This window comes from Vipera berus, assembly GCF_964194415.1.
Source record: "Vipera berus genome assembly, chromosome: 13".
NCBI classification, from domain to species: domain Eukaryota; kingdom Metazoa; phylum Chordata; class Lepidosauria; order Squamata; family Viperidae; genus Vipera; species Vipera berus.
Window position 1 is genome coordinate 7,189,362 of NC_138216.1, and position 18,451 is coordinate 7,207,812.

The following is an 18,451-nucleotide window of genomic DNA, read 5'->3' on the forward strand; positions in this document are numbered from 1 at the left end:
ACGTTTCGACGGAATCCCATCCGTCATCATCAGGCTGGTGGCTTCAGCTTCCTTCTTTATATATATATATATATATGTATATGTATATGTATATGTATATGTATATGTATATGTATATGTGTGTGTATATATATATGTACATATATGTCTCTGTGTGTGTATGTATATGTATGTATATGTGTGTGTGTGTGTGTGTGTGTTTGTGTAGTTCCAAAGCCTGATTTAAGAGAGGAGGGAAGGAAGGAAGGAAGGAAGGAAGGAAGGAAGGAAGGAAGGAAGGAAGGAAGGAAAGAAGGAAGGAAGGAAGGAAGCCGTAGTGGCACTGTGAAGTGGTATTTAAGTCTATTGCTAAGAAGGAAGGAAGGAAGGAGCTAAATACACCTGTTGAGTTTGGCTGTTACAGATGGTTTGGTCTGGATGGTAAGAAACAAAATCACTAATAGTTATTATTGTCAGGAAGTGCTTTCTGGGTAAATGCACAGCTTGTCAATCACGTGAATAATATATATTCTGGGTGTTGTAGTCGGTACACTAGAAAGTCCACATTTTGGATAACCACTACAACCAGGTGTTTTCAACAGACTGTGGGTAAGCCTGCTGGCTGGGCAACTGTGGGAGTTGAAGTCCACATATCTCAAAGTTGCCAGGATTGAGGAAACCCTGAGATAGAGAATAATAGGTTGGGAAGGATGTCTTAAATGAATCCATAAATGCCTGCTCATTTCCTTTACCTTCTACCTTCACCATGCAGGACTACATACAAACCCAGTTGCAAACCATGCCAGATCAGGCTAAAATGGATCGATTAGCCTAGGATTTGGCCTCTTCTGGAAACCTGGCCATCGTCTTGGCAGTTGGTGTGAACCCGACCAATGAGGAAGTCATTGGGTTGTAAACTCAAGAAAGGTGTTGATAAAAGAGAATTATTTGTAGCTCAGGGTTGACCTTGCACCGATGAGGTTACCTAGTTTGCCAGAAAAAACGAGAAAGGTGTTTTTAAAACCTGGCCTTAAAAGTGCCGCGCGAAGCTTGATATATTCTTTCCTCTGCCCCTTTTAGCCACACACAGCAACGCTCTGAGATTGGACATCAATGCTACATTCACCCCAGATGCTCATATCTGCATTCAGAAGGAACCCACTTCTGACTGGGCACAATACTGGAAGCAACCAGGAAATATTTCTTTGCAACGTCAGGCCAGGAAGAAACAGAGCAAGGGAGGTTAACTCTAATCAAATGTTGCTTTGCTTTTTTTTTGAAGTGGTTTTAAGCCTGTTGTCTGGATATTGCCTTTGACTGGTTTTGGGTGTGTGTGTATGTGTGTGTGTGTGTGTGTGTGTGTGTGTGTGTGTGTGACTTCGCAGCCCAGACCTTTCCTTCCCTGGCCCTAAGGATCGCTATCCCATTTCTTCCATTTTTTGTTGTTGTTGATCCAATAACACCCCACTCCTCTTCTCACCCAGCCCCGCCCCGCTGCCACCGCTGCTCCTTCTAACAGGACCTTGGCGGAAGGTTTAAAGATGCAAGAAAGTCACTCGGAAGCAGAGTAGAGGGTGCGTGCCCCCCCCCATTAACCGCCCCCGTTCAAATTGCCTCTGCCTCTTACTCCATTCTCTCTGCCCGTTTCCTTCTCCATGGGCAGGACCTGGGCGCTCACGTGCGTGCATGTGTGTGCGCGCGTGTGCGCTTGTGTGTGTGTGTGTGTGTGTGTGTGTGTGTGTCTGCGTGCGCCTTAGTTGGAGGGGGAGTCAGAAGAAGAGACCCACGCTCCGCTCTCGACTCTCATGCAGGTCTTTTTTTTACAGAAGCTGCAGCAGCCCGAGTCTCCGCCCCTCCTCCTTGCCGGTGCGGTGGGAGGGTCGCGCGTCTCCTAGCAAGAGTTTTCCCCGCTGGAGAACTTGGCCAGCGCTCTGGCGGCGGGCTGTGTGTGTGTGTGTGTGTGTGTGTGTGTGTGGCGGCGGCGCCGGCGGTGGAGGAGGAGGAGTGGGGGACCTTGAAGGGAGAAGGAAGAGAGAAGGGACCTGGCTCTTTTTTTTTTCTCTCCTCCTCGTCCTCTGCCCCCCCCCCACCGCAATCTGCTTTCCCTCTGCAAAAAGAAAAAGCCCATTCCGTTCTCTCTGCAACCTCCTTCCCTTCTCCACCTCCTGCCACACACACACACACACACACACCCCGCACTCTCCGTCTCTCGGGGAGTCTTTTGATTTCCCCTCCCCCCCAACGGCGTGAGTCCCCCACCCCAGTTGCCCCCTCCCTCCCCCGACTCTTGCCGCTCCTGCTCCTCCCCCCTCCCCCCTTTTTCTTTTGGCCACTCATTCTCTCTCTCTCTCTCTCTCTCTCTCTCTCTCTCTCTCTCGGTCTCTCTCTCTCTCTCTCTCTCTCTGTCTCTCGGTGTCTCTCTCTCGGTGTCTCTCTCCGTGTCTCTCTCTCTCTCTCTCTCTCTCTCTCTCTCTCTCTCTCTCTCTTTTTCTGGGTGTCTCTCCACACTCTACAAGTGCCGCCGCTCACACTTCCCTCCCCAGCTTTGGAAGCTGTGAGAAGGTGGGAAGAGGCGAGGAGGGGGGGGGTCTGGCGGGAGGGAGGAGGAGGGGTACCCCGCCCCCCGCGCCCCCACCCCCCCTCCAACCCCGCATGCTCGGCAGAGGCGGCCCTGCAAGGCTGCGTGGAGCTGCCGGCCGTCCTGAAATCCCGGAGCTGTCCGCGGTGCTGACATCCCGCCCTAGCTCCCAACTGCGGGGAGAAGAGCGGAAGACCGCGCCGAGGGTGCCAGCCCAAGAGAGACCCCCCTTTATGTACAATCCTTGGCGCAGCGCCGGAGCGTCGGGAGCCTTGAATTGCGGCGGCGGCGACGGCGGCGGCAGCAGCAGCAGGGAAGGCAACCTCAGGTGTCCCGGTGTTGCGCTGCGAAGGATGAAGGGCTTCCTCCGTTTGGTTTTGGGCTACCTGGCAGCAGAGTTTCTCCCCCCTCTCCCGTGTCAGGCCCAGGAGAAAGTCGGGCAGCACCTGGGCAGCATCGTGATGCTCTTCGATTCCGGCGGGAACCACAGCCGAGCGGCTGAGCCTCCACCCGCCGACGCCTCGGAGCCGCCCCCCAGCCCGGAGGCATGCCGGGGCTACTTTGATGTGATGGGCCAGTGGGACGAGGCTTTCAACTGCAGCGTCCGCGGCTACCCATTTTGCTGTGGCACCTGCGGCTTCCGCTTCTGCTGCCAGGATCAGAAGAGGCGGCTGGACCAGGAGGTTTGCACCAACTACATCAAGCCCCCCTGGCTGAACGGGCGCAAGATGACCAACCGCCCCATGGACCCGTCCCACGACCCCACCCGCGACAAGACCAACCTGATCGTCTACATCATCTGTGGGGTGGTCGCTGTGATGGTCTTGGTGGGCATCTTCACCAAACTGGGGCTGGAGAAAGCACACCGGCCCCAGCGGGAACACATGTCCAGGTAAGCTGAGCTCCTTTCCTCCTCCTTCCTTTTTGGGGGGGACCCTCCCCTTCCCAACCCACTCCTCCTCCCACACCAGTGCCATATGCCACCTGCCGAAGGCCTGTTCTGCTGTTTTAGCATTGGGGGGGTGGGGAAACCCTCCCAGCCACGATGGGGTGAACATCTTCTCTTCTTGGAGTGTGTGTGTGTGTGTGTGGGGGGTAAGTGCATGTCCTCTCCTTCAATCTTATAAAGCTTGGAAAAGAGAAGGGGAGGGTTTGCAGGCGCAGTCAACACACACACACACACACACACACACACACACACACACACACGTCTTGTGCAATTGTGGCAAGACCCCCTCAAGAGTGAGGTGGACAGGAAAGAAGTCACATCCACTTACAGATGTTGGAGAAGCAGCAAGAACGGAAAACCATTAAGGATGTTGGATTAACACAGCCAGAACCGTAGAAAGATTTTTCCCCATTGCATCTGTTGGAACTCTGATGGATGTGTAGGGCCAAATCCTCTGTGGGGGACAAATCAATGCCCAGCAGCATGCCCAACCGCCAACACACACATACACTCACACGTGTCTGCATGCACACACCCCTTTATCATCTTGCTACGTGGGGCTCAAAAAAGTGGGGGCCTTTCCTGCAATTTCCCAATCACTCTGCTTCCAATCCAGAGCTCACCAAAAGCAGAGATATACCCTAACATGGAATCCATTAGATAACCATACAATTCCAGGTGGTCCAACTCACAGAAACCCACCCTGGAGGTATAAACTTGCAAAAGCTTGGTCCCTACAGTAAAGATAGGGGTGCTTAATAGCATGATAACACCGCATGCACATTCTGCTGTCTGATGAGAACAGACACCGGGTGAAAAGCAGTGTGTGGATGTGTTTGTGGGGCACCCATTTATTTCAGCGCTATACCCACTGAGCAATGGCTGGCCTTAGTTCAGACCTACACCCCCTTCCCTTTGCCAAACAATGCTGCTGGGTTCAAGCTGTTTGTAACTCCAACCGCCTCAGGGGGTGAGGACCGGGCTGGTGGAATCTGTTTTGGCCTGTTGCCTCTTCTTGAAATTCCATCCAGCATCTCCCCACCAAATTTCCCTGCTGCCCACCCTGATGGCAACAGGAGGGACTCCAAAGTTGCAATTCATTTGTCAAGTTATAGGGTCTGTCTGATTCATTATGCTAATCCCCAACACATGAAAGCAAAACAGATGGGGAGAGACATTTTGTAGATCAAATAAAAACAATTAAAAGCAACCAAAAAAAAAGGAGGAGGAGGAGGAGGAGGGTGGGGAGAGAAAAACAGAGCCAATAGCTTCATTGGAGAAGTAAGAAAGCAAGGGTGCTTTGGGGCGCCTGTCTTCCTTCACTCTTGGGTTGGGTAATGGAGGGGAGGACTGTTGTCCAAAAAAAAAAAACACCCAACCTGGTGGCTTTTCCGTGCCACCTGAGATGGATATCTGCTTATGGAAGAAGTTCTCAAGAGGAACGATGGCATCACCAGAAAATGCTTTTCTATTGGGTGCAGCTGAAGTGAGTGGTGGTCAGTCAAGGTTCTTCATTTGGGGTCTATCTCCCTTCCCATTCTCTCTCTCTCTCTCTCTCTCTCTCTTTCTTTCTCTCTCTCTCTCCTTCCTCCATCCCCCAAAATGGACTAAACACCAGGTATTTCATATACACTAAGGCCACTTCCTTTATGTTATGCTGGAACATGGGAATTTTTTCAACAAACTTTATAATTAAACATTTGAATAGGTGTCAACCTTTGGAGCTAGACCAGACTATAACACTAATGCCATGTAGGTCAGTATTCTCTTTCTCTCTCTCTCTCTCTCTTTCTCTCTCTCTTTCCTCCATCCCCCAACATTCGGGATGGACTAAACACCTGGAGTACCTTGCCAGCCTGGGATCTTGCAGTTTGCTTTGTGATTAACAGCTTCGCCCCCCGCCCCCCCTGCATCCAGGCACCCAAAATAGTTCTCAGAATGCATCACCCATTCCTTTCACTAGCAATTATATGCTATTTATAAGCTGGCTGATGGGCGATCATTTTTTTTTACTACCAAGAAGAAAGCCTAGTGCAGGCAATGGGTTGGGACCCAAAGCTCCTGTGATCTTCTCTAAGGTTTGCTGAGGGGTGGGGGTGGGGGTGGGGGGAAGGAGTGAGAGAAAGCTTGCTCCTGTCCAAGGTGAGGCGTCTTCATCCGCTAATTCCAGGCCAAGAAAGTTTGCGGGTGCTTTTCTGTCTTCTGCTTTCTTCTTGTTGTTGTTGAAAAGATTGGAAGAGACCCCTTCCTTCCCCTTATTCAGATCTCCGTGTTTCTGTAGCCTCTGAATGATATCAATACAGGTGCAATGTAAAACGCCGAGGTCATTCACCATGCCATGTTATTGCGGGAAGAAGAAAAGAGTTGGAACCAATGCGTTTACACGCATCCTACAGAATCTGAGACTCGGCGCAGTCGAAAAAGGCCCCAGTTTTGATCATTTGCTTCTTCGTCGTCGTCCCCTTCTGCTTAACTTCCCCCTTCCAGAAGGGAGCTTGTCCTCCCTGTGATCAAACCTTTCCTTGAAATCTACATTCTCCAAGAAGACCAGACTGAACCCTCTTCCATTTTTTCCCCCCTCCGTCGTTGTAAGGTGTGATTTGCCTGTATCCACTGCTTGCTGTTTCCAAAAGCTAACTTTTAGGAAATAATTTCCTTTGGGACTAGTGGGCTTGGTGTGTGTGTGTGTGTGTGTGTGTGTGTGTGTGTGTGTGTGTGCTTCCTGCACACCATCCTGACTGAGGACTGAAGGAATGAATGGAAGCTACGATTGCCCAAACAGGACACGTTAAACCAGAGAGAGGCAATGGCGAGCTTCGTAGTCTGTTTTGCGATTACTACAGTCCTGAGATCAATCCAGTAGAGTAGACGATAAGCAACAGTGAACTGGTTCTGAACAGAATGTCTTTAAGACTATACGGAAGTTAGGAATCCCTTCAGATGCTCCAAAATGTATTTTACTCCTAATTTTTTCCCCCACAACCAAATCTCTCCTGGTTGTTCCAAGCTCACTCCCTTCAGCTGTGCGCGGCGAGGAGATTTTTCTGGATTTTGCAGTTCTCTGTTGGGATCCAAGATTCCTGCTGGTCTAAGTTGCCAGAGATCTGACAGCAGATCTTGACTGGCCTTTCACCCACCCTTGCCTTAAAAACCCCTTCTTATCAGGAGACTGGCCATCTGTAATGGAGACAGTCTCACCTCTAAAGGAGTAGAAACTACTAAAGGAGTAGTTTCTAAGGGTACAAAATGGAACTGGTGAATGAGGGCATCTCTTCAACCTGAGTCTAGGCTGGTGTATCCCACATTCCATCTCAAACAATACCCAGTTAAAGAGTCCACAGGTCAAGGTGTTGAGAAGATGACACTGAACAAAATAGTGTAGGATCTCCTGCCATTTGCAGGGGGTTGGACTGGAAGACCTCCAAGGTCCCTTCCTATTCGATCTCCTGTATTCTAAAATGGACAAAGCAGAACAGGGCAGAATGGACAGAACAGAATAACAGAGACCTCCAACAGATGCCCCTGTTGGAGGTCCCTTCTAACTCTGTTATTCTGTTCTGTGGTTGAAGATGAAGTTGTTGGTTTCCTTGCTAGGTGACCAAGGTAGAACTTATTTAAACCATCCTATGGTTCCTTGGCCTCTCTAACAGCCAGACAACTTTTCGTGATAGTTTCGCATTCTTGCAGCATCCAAAACTATTACAATGATGAACACATCATTCACGTAACATATTTTACCTGTTTACTGAATGAATCCTTTTTTGGGGGGGGGGGTTGGCACTACAGATGTGCAAGATACATCCTAAGTTCACCAGATAGATCGGATTCAGACATTAAGCCTCTTTCTCTCAGTAAATGTGTATGTTTTGTGCATGTAGGCTTGCATGTGTGGACACGTGTCTGTTTCTCTCCACCATCTATCTAGCCTAATCACGATAAACACATACGGAGCTTTCCACGGAGAAGAAGATCCCAAGGTTTTATCTGACCTGGTTAAGCTAGTGTATAAGAGTGTAGTTGAAAGATAATCATTTTGGGCTGAAAAAAGGCAATTTATACAACTCTATCTACCTTTTTTATTTATTGAGGATATTTAACAGCTTTTGCATTGATCCAAGCTTAAATGCCTTGCTAGTGTTAAACATATTATAGTAGAGATGCTGCATGGCGTTCACCTGAAATAAATCATTTCTATCAGTTTGCTTATTTTAATGCTAGAGTATATATATAAAAAGGTAAAGGTTCCCCCGCACATGTGTGCTAGTCGTTTCCGACTCTAGGGGCCACTGCTCATCTCCGTTTCAAAGCCGAAGAGCCAGCGCTTGTCCGAGGGACGTCTCCGTGGTCATGTGGCCGGCATGACTAGACGCCAAAGGCGCACGGAGCGCTGTTACCTTCCCACCATAGTGGTCCCTATTTTTCTACTTGCATTTTTACGTGCTTTCGAACTGCTAGGTTGGCAGAAGCTGGGACGAGTAACAGGCGCTCACTCTGTTACACGGCTCTTGGGATTCGACCCGCCAAACTGCCGACCTTCTGATCGACAAGCTCAGTGTCCTAACCCACTGAGCCACTGCGTCCCCTAGTGTGTGTGTGTGTGTGTGTGTGTGTGTGTGTGTGTATGGTAAGAAATTAGGTGTTTGATTTTCCCCTTGAGTCCTCTTTAGGAGGTAGAATAGAAGGTTAATTATTCTGCGGACATGTGGCATCATGGAGCAATAGTTGAGATTACTGGCATTTTTTTTTTTGGTCTTCTTTCTTTGTGCTTCTACACTGCTTATTTTCAACTTTAATTACCCCATTGGGGATTTTTGATTATATTCTGTTTGGGGTTGTGCTTAGAGCCATCAGGCTAGAACCTGGGAGAAAGCAAATTCTAGTTCACGAATCCAGTTGGGTAACGCTTGGGCCCACCGCTCTCAATAAACCACTCCCTCTTCCCCCCCTCCCCCCAAACCCCCAACCCTTTGCCAAGAAAACTGCAGAGCCTACTCCAGACAGTCACCAGGAGAGTCAAAACAGACCCAAAGGCACAAAAAGCAACAACATCAAAGCCCCAAAGATGTGGAGAGTTGAAAAGGTCAGAGGGACACTGCCGTCTGTGCAGTCAATCAGTTGGAAGGCCACTGGGGTCTTCACGCTACTCGATCACCCTAGCACGCAGTCTGTTTCGCTCTTTCAAAAGAGGGCTTCACACGGTACATTCAACCCAGGTCAGATAAAAGGCCTGCCAGGCACGCTCACGTGGCAAGCTGAGCCGGAGAGCAATGTTCACCGTGAGTTCCCCACCTCCCCACTCCCCCACCCCAACTCCTGGCTTTGTAGGAGGTCTGAAGCCAGCCCGTTTGAGTGAGGTTAGAAAATGAATTCGTATAAGGATCTGATTAAACCCACCCTTTGAGGGAAAGTTCCATTTCCAGAGAAGAAGTTTGGATTTTAAATGAGCGTGATGGAATTCGGAGGAGGAAGAAGCGGATCACAACAGAGGGTGGAGTGTCTTCGACTTTCAGCAATTCACTTAGTGACTGTTCAAAGATAGAACAGCACTGGGAAAAGTGACTTATGATGTGTGGGTTTTTTCCCCCCCACACTGAGGACCATGGCAGCATCCTCGTAGTCACGTTATCAAAGGTTGGATGTTTGGCAACTGGCTCACGTTTATGACGGTCACAGTGTCCCGGACTCACGTGATTCCCCTTTGGCGACCTTCTGACAAGCAAAGTCAATTGGTGAAGCCAGATTCACTTAACAACCGTGTTGCTAACTCAACAACTGACTCACTGAACGACGGAGGCAGGAAAGTTTTGTCAAGTGGGGCAAAATCCATTGAACAACCGTCTCGCTTAGCAACCTAAATTTTGGGCTCAATGGTGGCCGTACGTCGAGGATTACTGTACTTGTACACAAAACCTGTTGTGCATTTAACAACACTTTCTCGATTCCCGAACATCTTCAGCGGTAAAAAAATAGCGGGATGCCCATCTCTTTAGTGCATGAAAAAAAAAAACACAATTCGGAAATCTTGTTCTTTTGGCTAAGCTAATGTTCTGTCCCTGTTACCTTCCCTTTGGCTCTTGTATAGCTGGAGGCCTGAAGGTTGGAAAAAAAGAAAGAGGAATTTTCTGGTCTGTTTCCCAGCCCTTCTTGACCGTGAAAAGTCTGGACAAAGCTAGAATGATGGAAAGGCAAGCAGCAGGCCAAAAGAGAAGATGCAGAAAACTTAGGAAAAGTTTGAACAAAGCATACAACAGAACAGGGACGCGGTGGCTCAGTGGGTTAGGACGCTGAGCTTGTCGATCGGAAGGTCGGCAGTTTGGTGGGTCGAATCCCGAGTGCCGCGTAACAGAGTGAGCGCCTGTTACTCGTCCCAGCTTCTGCCAACCTAGCAGTTCGAAAGCACGTAAAAATGCAAGTAGAAAAATAGGGACCACTCCGGTGGGAAGGTAACAGCGTTCCGTGCGCCTTTGGCGTCTAGTCATGCCGGCCACATGACCACGGAGATGTCCTCGGACAAGCGCTGGCTCTTTGGCTTTGAAACGGAGATGAGCACCGGCCCCTAGAGTCGGAAACGACTAGCACACATGTGCGGGGGAACCTTTACCTTTACCTTTATACAACAGAACATTAGTGAAGAAGAAAAAGAATCTGAAAACAATCTATAGAATTTTAAGGGGATTATAGAAAAGATAGGAGAGCTAGCTTGGTGTAATGGTTAAGGTATCAAGACTGGAAACGGAGAGCTTGTGAATTCTGGACTTGATGACAAATGATAGATAGATGATAGATGGCAGATTATAGATGGAGGATAGATAGATAGATAGATAGATAGATAGATAGATAGATAGATAGATAGATAGATAAAATAGAAAATAGGTATTAGAGGACAAAATAACCAAAGCTTTTACAAGGAGAAATATATCTATCTATTTGTCTGTCTGTCTGACTGTCTTACAGTATCTCTGTATCTATCATCTATTTCTCCATCATCTATCTATCTATCTATCTATCTATCTATCTATCTATCTATCTATCTATCTATCTATCTATCTATCTATCATCTATCTATCTATCTATCTATCTATCTATCTATCTATCTATCTATCTATCTATCTATCTACAGTATCTCTATCATCAATTTATTTCTCTATCATCTATCTATCTATCTATCTATCTATCTATCTATCTATCTATCTATCTATCTATCTATCTATCTATCTATCTATCTATCTATCTATCTATCTATCCATCCATCCATCCATCCATCCATCCATCCATCCATCCATCCATCCATCCATCCATCCATCCATCTATCTATCTATCTATCTATCTATCTATCTATCTATCTATCTATCCATCCATCCATCCCCCCCCCCTCTCTCTCTCTCTCTCTCTCTCTCTCTCTCTCTCTCTCTCTCTCTCTTTATCTATTTATCTCTATCTCTATCTCTGCCTATGACTAACTAGTATTAAATCAGAACACAACAGAAAGATGGAAAGGAATCTTAATCTCTTATCTTTGTGCCGAATTCATATGACCAATAAAACATAAACTAGCCAACCATTTTTAGCCAGCATCTCAAATCTAGGTCGTAAGCTTATGGTTGAGTGCTGTACAAACCCTGGCAATGAGTAGAGACAAGGTTTGATTGACCACTAGCATGGGGAATGAACACAGCACAGACAGCATACTCTGTGGAAAATTGTTGAGCTACCCACAAGTGGAAGCAGTGGAGAACATAGGCCACAGCCACAGCCAGGAGAAACCAGATCCTCTGCTTGTGGGTAAAGACGTTTAATTGTTTGAAGCCAAGCTGTGGGCAGAGCATGGCAAAATCGGTTCTCAAAGTCTTCTCCTGCAAACAGTTGTTTTCTGGAAGACGGTTTGATTTCTTCCAGAGATTGCTGGATGCCGTGTGCGAACTCTCAGGCTTTGTTTGGATTTGTGCTTTTGTTAAGGGCTGCAACCACAATTTTTCTTCCCTGTTGTGATTCCACGTTCTGTTTCCAAGCAGCCAGCTGGTACCAACGGTTGGGGTGCACCTGCTCATGCCATAGTTACTGGTACATGGAGATGTATTCTAGGGTGTTTTTACTGTGCTCAAAATCCTTCGGGGGTGGGATGGGGGGGAAGAGCATTTTGTCAGTGATCATATATCTTGTAGAGCCCCCCTTTTCTCTGATTTCTGATGCTGCCTTCCTGGAATACGGAGAGTATATGATGCAAAGAATCAGGACCACACATTAGGTTCCAGTTAGCTAATTTATTGCTCGTAAGAATCTAGTTAATTAATGGTCAGTACTAAATACGGGCTAGATAGGAATCAACAGAGTTCAAGAGGGATGGGATCTAGACCATTTGTGGGAACATAATTACTCTAGGCTGATTACTCTCTTGACCCCACCCTCCGGCTCTATCTGTTCTTCTCCTATAAAGAGGGACTTACAGTTGTACCCAAACTCACCCAGCTGCCTTTCATGGCTAAGGTGGGACTAGAATGCACCGTTTCCTGGTGATTGGCCAAAGTCACCCAGCCAACCTTTGTGCCTAGGCTGGGACTAGAACTCATAGTCTCCTGATGATTGCCCCAAAGTCACAAAGACCCAGCTATCATGAGTTAAGTGAGTCTAAAACTCTCATAAGGGAAGATCCCAGCTATTTTCTCCAGAAGAAGAATAAAAGAAGAATAAAAACATAGGTCAAATGTTTGAGCTAGGTTGAAAGTTGAGATATTTTAAAGCCATATCGCATTGGCTGAATGTTAGATAGATGTAGATGAAAAAAAAGAGAGGGGAGGGAATAAAGTACTTGTGAAATTGGGTGTTGATGACGTGGAAGGTAGTGAAAATATAGACTTCAAGCTGAAATAAGGATTCGTCAGGGATGACCATGATGATCTGCCTTGTAGATCCTTGAAAAGCTAGCTAAACTTGTATGTCATCTTAACAAGTCGGAAGGTAAAAGATAAAGGAATCCCTGCAAATGTTATTCTGATAGTTGTTTCTGACTGTAGGGGGCAATACTTATCTCTGTTTCAAGGCCATTGATCCAGCACTGTCTGAAGACATTTCCATGTTCATGTGGCCAGCATGATGTATGTCGTGGAGCACTGTTACCTTCCCACCGAAGTGATACCTATTTATCTACTCGCATTTGCATGCTTTCAAACTGCAAGGTTGGCAGCAGCTGGGCCTTGAACAAGAGCTCACCCCATCACATGGCGCCTGGGTTTCAAACCTGGACTGCTTTCCAATCAACAAGCTGGGTGTCTTAACTGCTGAGCCACCCCACCATCCCAGGTTGGAAGAGCAGCCCATAATAAGGTTCATTTCAATAGGCATGGTGTATTGTATAAATGCAACAACTGGTGTAGGGTTTATTGTATGGAGTAAACCAGACCAATAGGTGAGGAGGCAAGAGGAGCTATGGTCCATGGTGACATCTCCATGATATGCAACAGTTCAGCAAAAATGTCTTATAACTAAAGACCTAAAAATTGCAAGAATCACTGGCTATCTGCCCAGTGTCATTTTCCTCCTTAACTTTTCTCCCAAACGTGGCTGTAATCTGTTCCTCAAGATAAGCATTGTTAGGGATTTGAGTCCCAGCTGGAAAATTAGGCTGATACATCACCCTAATGGAGAATAAAGAGCTGGGTGATCTATATTGTTGGGTTCTTGGTGTTTTCTGGACTGGCTTTCCTTCTTGCAGACATCTCATTACCAACCCTGGTGATGAAACATCTGTAAGAACATCTGCAAGAAGATAGAAAAAGATTTCCGAGAACCCAACGACATACTAAACCGAAATAAGGATTGCTTCCTTGTGGCTTAGCCTGGGGTCCGAATTCAGCCCTTGTCGTTTATTCATTAAACCCTGGTCGAATCAACCTCCTTGACTTAGAATCTGAACCTAGCCTAGATCCTGCAAGTCAGATGATTGCCCATTTCTGCTTTAAAGCATGATTCAAAATATACCCCAAAGAAAAATGTGATACACTCATAATACTTTGCTGATAGAAGAATTTGGTGTTACTCATTAGCCATGTGGGAATATCTCCACCAACATGGGAATTCTGCCAAGGAGGATTCAGAAGGCTTTCCCATCCAAAAAGGCAGAGAAAACTGGAGGAGTTCAGCTATAATTCATGCCATGAACACTGCTTGGTGTTTTTTTAAAAATATATACAGTATATATCTATTTAGCTCAGCTTCTTTTTCTGTGTAGCTGCTCATTTTCCTATGATTTGGGAGAGGCACAAGCAGAAATTCCCAATTCTAGGAAATCTCAGATTGCATTTCTTTCTTTCTTTCTTTCTTTCTTTCTTTCTTTCTTTCTTTCTTTCTTTCTTTCTTTCTTTCTTTCTTTCTTTCTTTCTTCTCTCTTCTCTCTGTCTCTTTCTCTCTGTCTCTTTCTTTCTTTCTTTCTTTCTTTCTTTCTTTCTTTCTTTCTTTTTCTTTCTTCTTTCTTTCTTTCTTTCTTTCTCTCTTTTGCTCTCTGTTTCTTTCTTTTTTCTTCTTTCTTTCTCTTTCTTTCTTTCTTTCTTTCTTTCTTTCTTTCTTTCTTTCTTTCTTTCTTTCTTTCTCTTTCTTTCTTTCTTTCTTTCTTTCTTTCTTTCTCTTTCTTTCTTTCTTTCTTTCTTTCTTTCTTTCTTTTCTTTTCTTTCTTTTCTTTCTCCTCCTCCTTCTTCCACTTAATTGTTGCATTTTCAAACACCAATTAAATCTAGAATGCCAAGGATGTTTTTCTTAGAATAAGCACTACCTGTTCAAATTTAATCTCATAATCATAGGAATTAATTTATGTGAATGAAGGCATATATATCTGTCCCACAATAGTGTAGCAAGATCCTTTGGTCCTGGTGACCGACTCAGATTGGATCCCACCAACTTATGTTTTTAAATCATAATCTGGCCAGAATTTTGACTTACTGTGGCTTGCCTTCTGTTATGAACATTGGCAAGATGATAGATTCACTATGTGCTTCAAGGTATTTAATGCTTTTTCTTCATGCTGCTTCTTAATGGAGACGGAAGTTGGGTTTCCAAAAAAAGATTGGAGTGGATGTGTTAGGGTTAGGGTTAGCTGATCTAGTACCTTCCCAAAGTCTGGATCTGCTCAAAAAAGGTCCCTTGGTTTTTTTTTCCCTTCTCTGCAAACCTTCTCTGTAAGTTTGCTTTGGAAATTTCTCTCCAAGGGAATGAGAAGTTGGAGGGGGAAACTTAAGAGCTGGGTATGAGTTTTATACCTAGACAACTGGATGGGCTTAATGTCACCTACTTGGCTTTTTAATACAGCACAGAGTCAAAGGAAGTTCTCTGCAGGCATTTCTGCAAATAAAGGTAAAGGTAAAGGTTCCCCCGCACATGCGTGCTAGTCGTTTCCGACTCTAGGGGCCGGTGCTCATCTCCGTTTCAAAGCTGACAAGCCAGCGCTTGTCCGAGGACGTCTCCATGGTCATGTGGCCGGCATGAGTAGATGCCAAAGGCGCACGGAACGCTGTTACCTTCCCACCGGAGCGGTCCCTATTTTTCTACTTGCATTTTTCACGTGCTTTCGAACTGCTAGGTTGGCAGAAGCTGGGATGAGTAACAGGCGCTCACTCTGCTACGCGGCACTCGGGATTCGACCCGCCAAACTGCCGACCTTCTGATCGATAAGCTCAGCATCCTAACCCACTGAGCCACCGCGTCCCTTTTTCTGCAAATAGAGGTGCCCTTTATTTATTTTGTTCCCATTTGAAAATAAGATTTGGATCATTCTTGCACTTCAACATTCTCCTGCCAAACAGGTTGCTCTCTCCAGCATTTTCACATATTTATAACTAGCTTTTGCCAACTTCCTTTCTTTCTTCTTCATGTGTCCAAAAAAAGCTGGGGTAATTGACTGCTTCTTTGCAGGCAGGTGTTTGCATGTGTGTGTGATTTTTATTTTCCAGGATTTAGGCTTTGCCCAGTACTGCAGATCACAGTATCATAATATTTCCCTCTTAGGCGCTCAGTTGCTCAGCTCTTTGAAGCTTTGGCCAGTTCTCTGATTTTTCTCCGTTATGTAGGCCAACACTCCAGCTTTCTTGATCTGTTGCTGCTGCTTCAACTTTCTCAGCCCCTCAACTTATCCTGAGTCTTTGTTGTGATTCAGGGTCAGCCTGTGGGTTCGGCAGTTGGGTCGGACGACTCAGAGGAGGAGGGGTGTGTTGAAGAGCTTGCTGAGGGGGTTGGAGAGCTTGCTGATGAGAGCCCTCAGCCAGGCCCCTCCCATCTGGTCACGATGGAGACCCAGCTGTGTGAGCCTGACAGCGTGGATGAAGATGACCCACAGCTGGCCCTGTTCAAGGATGCCCGACGCAGGAGGTAGTCAATCAGGAGTAAACAGAGGAAGGCAATGGGGCACCTCGGAAGGAGGCAGAGAGAAGCCACGCCCTGAACTGTATAAAAGGGGAATGCGTGGGAGGGCTGGTTGGCTGAAGGCAACCGCTTGAAAAGCTCCTGTTTCTTGGTTCGTGTCTTGTTCCGTTTGTTTTTGTATCCATAAATTTGGCAGGCTTAATTCCAGCCTCTTGCCTTCTTGTAAAAGGTGTTGTCCCTGCCTTTTCTGCAGGGCCGGTAGCAGGCTGGTACAGAACAGTTTTTCCTTTAAGATTTTCCTTTCTTTTTTTTCCTCCCTTCTTTTTCTTTTTGGATCAGGGCACGCTTATCCTTTTCTCGTTTTCCTTTAAGGGATCTGAATATTCAAGGAACCGGTCCAGGATTCTTTCAAAGCAGCCTATTCCATCCCTCTTCTTTTTTTCTAGACGTTCAGTTCTAGAATTCTGGGATTCAAATGCCTTCAGCTCCAAAGCCCCAAATTTGCCACGATACGGAGCAATTTGTTTTAAAGAAAGATTCTCTGGCCAGCACTGAGGCGAAAGCCGGGGAGAGAGAAAACTGCTTTTTATTCCATTCCTACTTCTCTTTTCATCCTAATGTCACATGATTTGCTTTTGATAGCTCTGTTAAAAGTAAAGGAAACAGCTGATTGTTTTTGGAGAATAAGAGTGTTTGTTCACTTCTTCAGTTACAAAGTTGCTCAGGTTTGTGTTTTTTTTAACAACAACAACAACAACAACAACAACAACAACAACAACAACAATAATAATAATAATAATAATAATAATAATAATAATAATAATAATAATAATAATAATAAGTTGGAAGGGACCTTGGAGGTTATCTAGTCCAACCCCCTGCTCAGGCAGGAAACCCTATACCATTTCAGACAAATGGCTGTCCAGTCTCTTCTTAAAAACCTCCAGTGTTGGAGCATTCTCCGCTTCCGGAGGCAGGTTGTTCCACTGGTTAATTGTTCTAACTGTCAGGAAGTTTCTCCTTAGTTCTAGGTTGCTTCTCTCCTTGACTAGTTTTCATACGTTGCTTCTTGTCCTGCCTTCAGGCACTTTGGAGAATAGCTTGACTCCCTCTTCTTTGGGGCAGCCCCTGAGATACTGGAACACTGCCATCCTGTCCCCTCTCATCCTTCTCTTCATTAAACTACACATACCCAATTCCAGCAATTATATGTTTTATGTTCATCTCCTTTATGGCACAATCCTCTCTGCAGCGGTTTGATGCTCCTCTTTTTTAAAAAAAATAAAATAAAAATAAAAATTATGTCTTACTGATTTTTAACATACACCTTAATATTTGGTAAACACCGTGTTGTCCGGGTTAGTATTTAAAAAACAATCAATAACAATTGGCTTCTCGACCGCATGGTCCCCTTAACAATTGCAATGATTCTCTGAACAAAACAGATTGTAAAGTCAGGTGTAACTGACTTAACAAGCTGCTGATCTTCTGGTCCCTGTTGTAACCACCTGTTGTAAGTGGAGGACCAAGCACTACTGCAAAAACTCAACAGGAGATGTTCTCAACTCAAGTCCCCCCCCCCCGTTTGGGACTGGAGGACAAGCAGTAAACAAGAAGAGCATCAATTATTTAAATAAGAACTGTATTAACTTAAGGTTGGCAAAAGAGAAATTTATTGGTAGAAGGGGAAATCAAGCAAAGCTATTATATGAACGGCCGCTAAATGAACTGCTGCAACACGAGGATTATCTGTACTAGTTGTAAGTCACTTTTCCCAGTGACTTTGTAACTTTGAGCGGTCAATAATATGAATCGTGGTAAGTTGAGGACTACCCGTAGTATTGCTCCAGTAGAATAATTTCTTTCTTGGAAAAAATTCACGGAAAACATCCTCTCTATATCCCAATCCAGAAATTATGCTGGGTGTAGAATGGTTTTCTCCATGCCTGGATTTAGATTGTGCGTGATTTGCATCTGGAACAAGACGTTAAGCTTCAAATGAATTTGGCTGCAGCCATCTTCACTTTGTTTTTGGTTGCCACAGTGATGGGAGGAAGGAGATGCATTCTCTTAGTTTAGATATAACAATAACTGTTCCGTGGGAACCAAGGTCAAGTTACCTAAGTTTTGACGGGCTGAAGCTTCTGTTAGAAAGCCCGCCAAGGTAGTTTAAATGGGGGTGGGAAGTTCAATGTTTTACTTTGTAACCTTGGGAGGGGGAACTTTCAGTCTTGGTTTCACCTTTATTCATGCCGATACTATGTAGCCATTAAATGTGTTTTTTGAGGAAAGCAGTTTATTTATTTATTTATTTTATTTTAATTCCATTTATATCCCGCCCTTCTCCGAAGACTCAGGGCGGCTTACAAGCTTAGCAGTAGCCTTCATTCTATGTATATGCCTGCTTATTAGGGCTTTCACACCCCTCCCAAGCGGCATTATTACAAAGTCAGCTTATTGCCCCCAACAATCTGGGTCCTCATTTTACCTACCTCGGAAGGATGGAAGGCTGAGTCAACCTTGAGCCTGGTGGGATGTGAACCTGCACTAATTGCAGGCAGCTGCTCCACCAAGGCTCTGTTGCCTTAGTGTTCTTATTT

General features: G+C 45.7%; 1 protein-coding gene across 1 annotated transcript in view; it reads left to right on the plus strand.

Moving 5' to 3' along the window:
* Positions 1-2,631: 2,631 nt before the first annotated feature.
* Positions 2,632-18,451, plus strand: part of SHISA9 (shisa family member 9) — a gene marked incomplete at its 5' end in the record, with an annotated part of 166,353 nt that continues 150,533 nt past the window's right edge. Inside the window, one exon of the mRNA XM_081337965.1 lies at positions 2,632-3,449. Within this exon, the coding sequence (XP_081194091.1) occupies positions 2,632-3,449 (818 nt within the window). The remainder of the gene's footprint in view (positions 3,450-18,451) is intronic.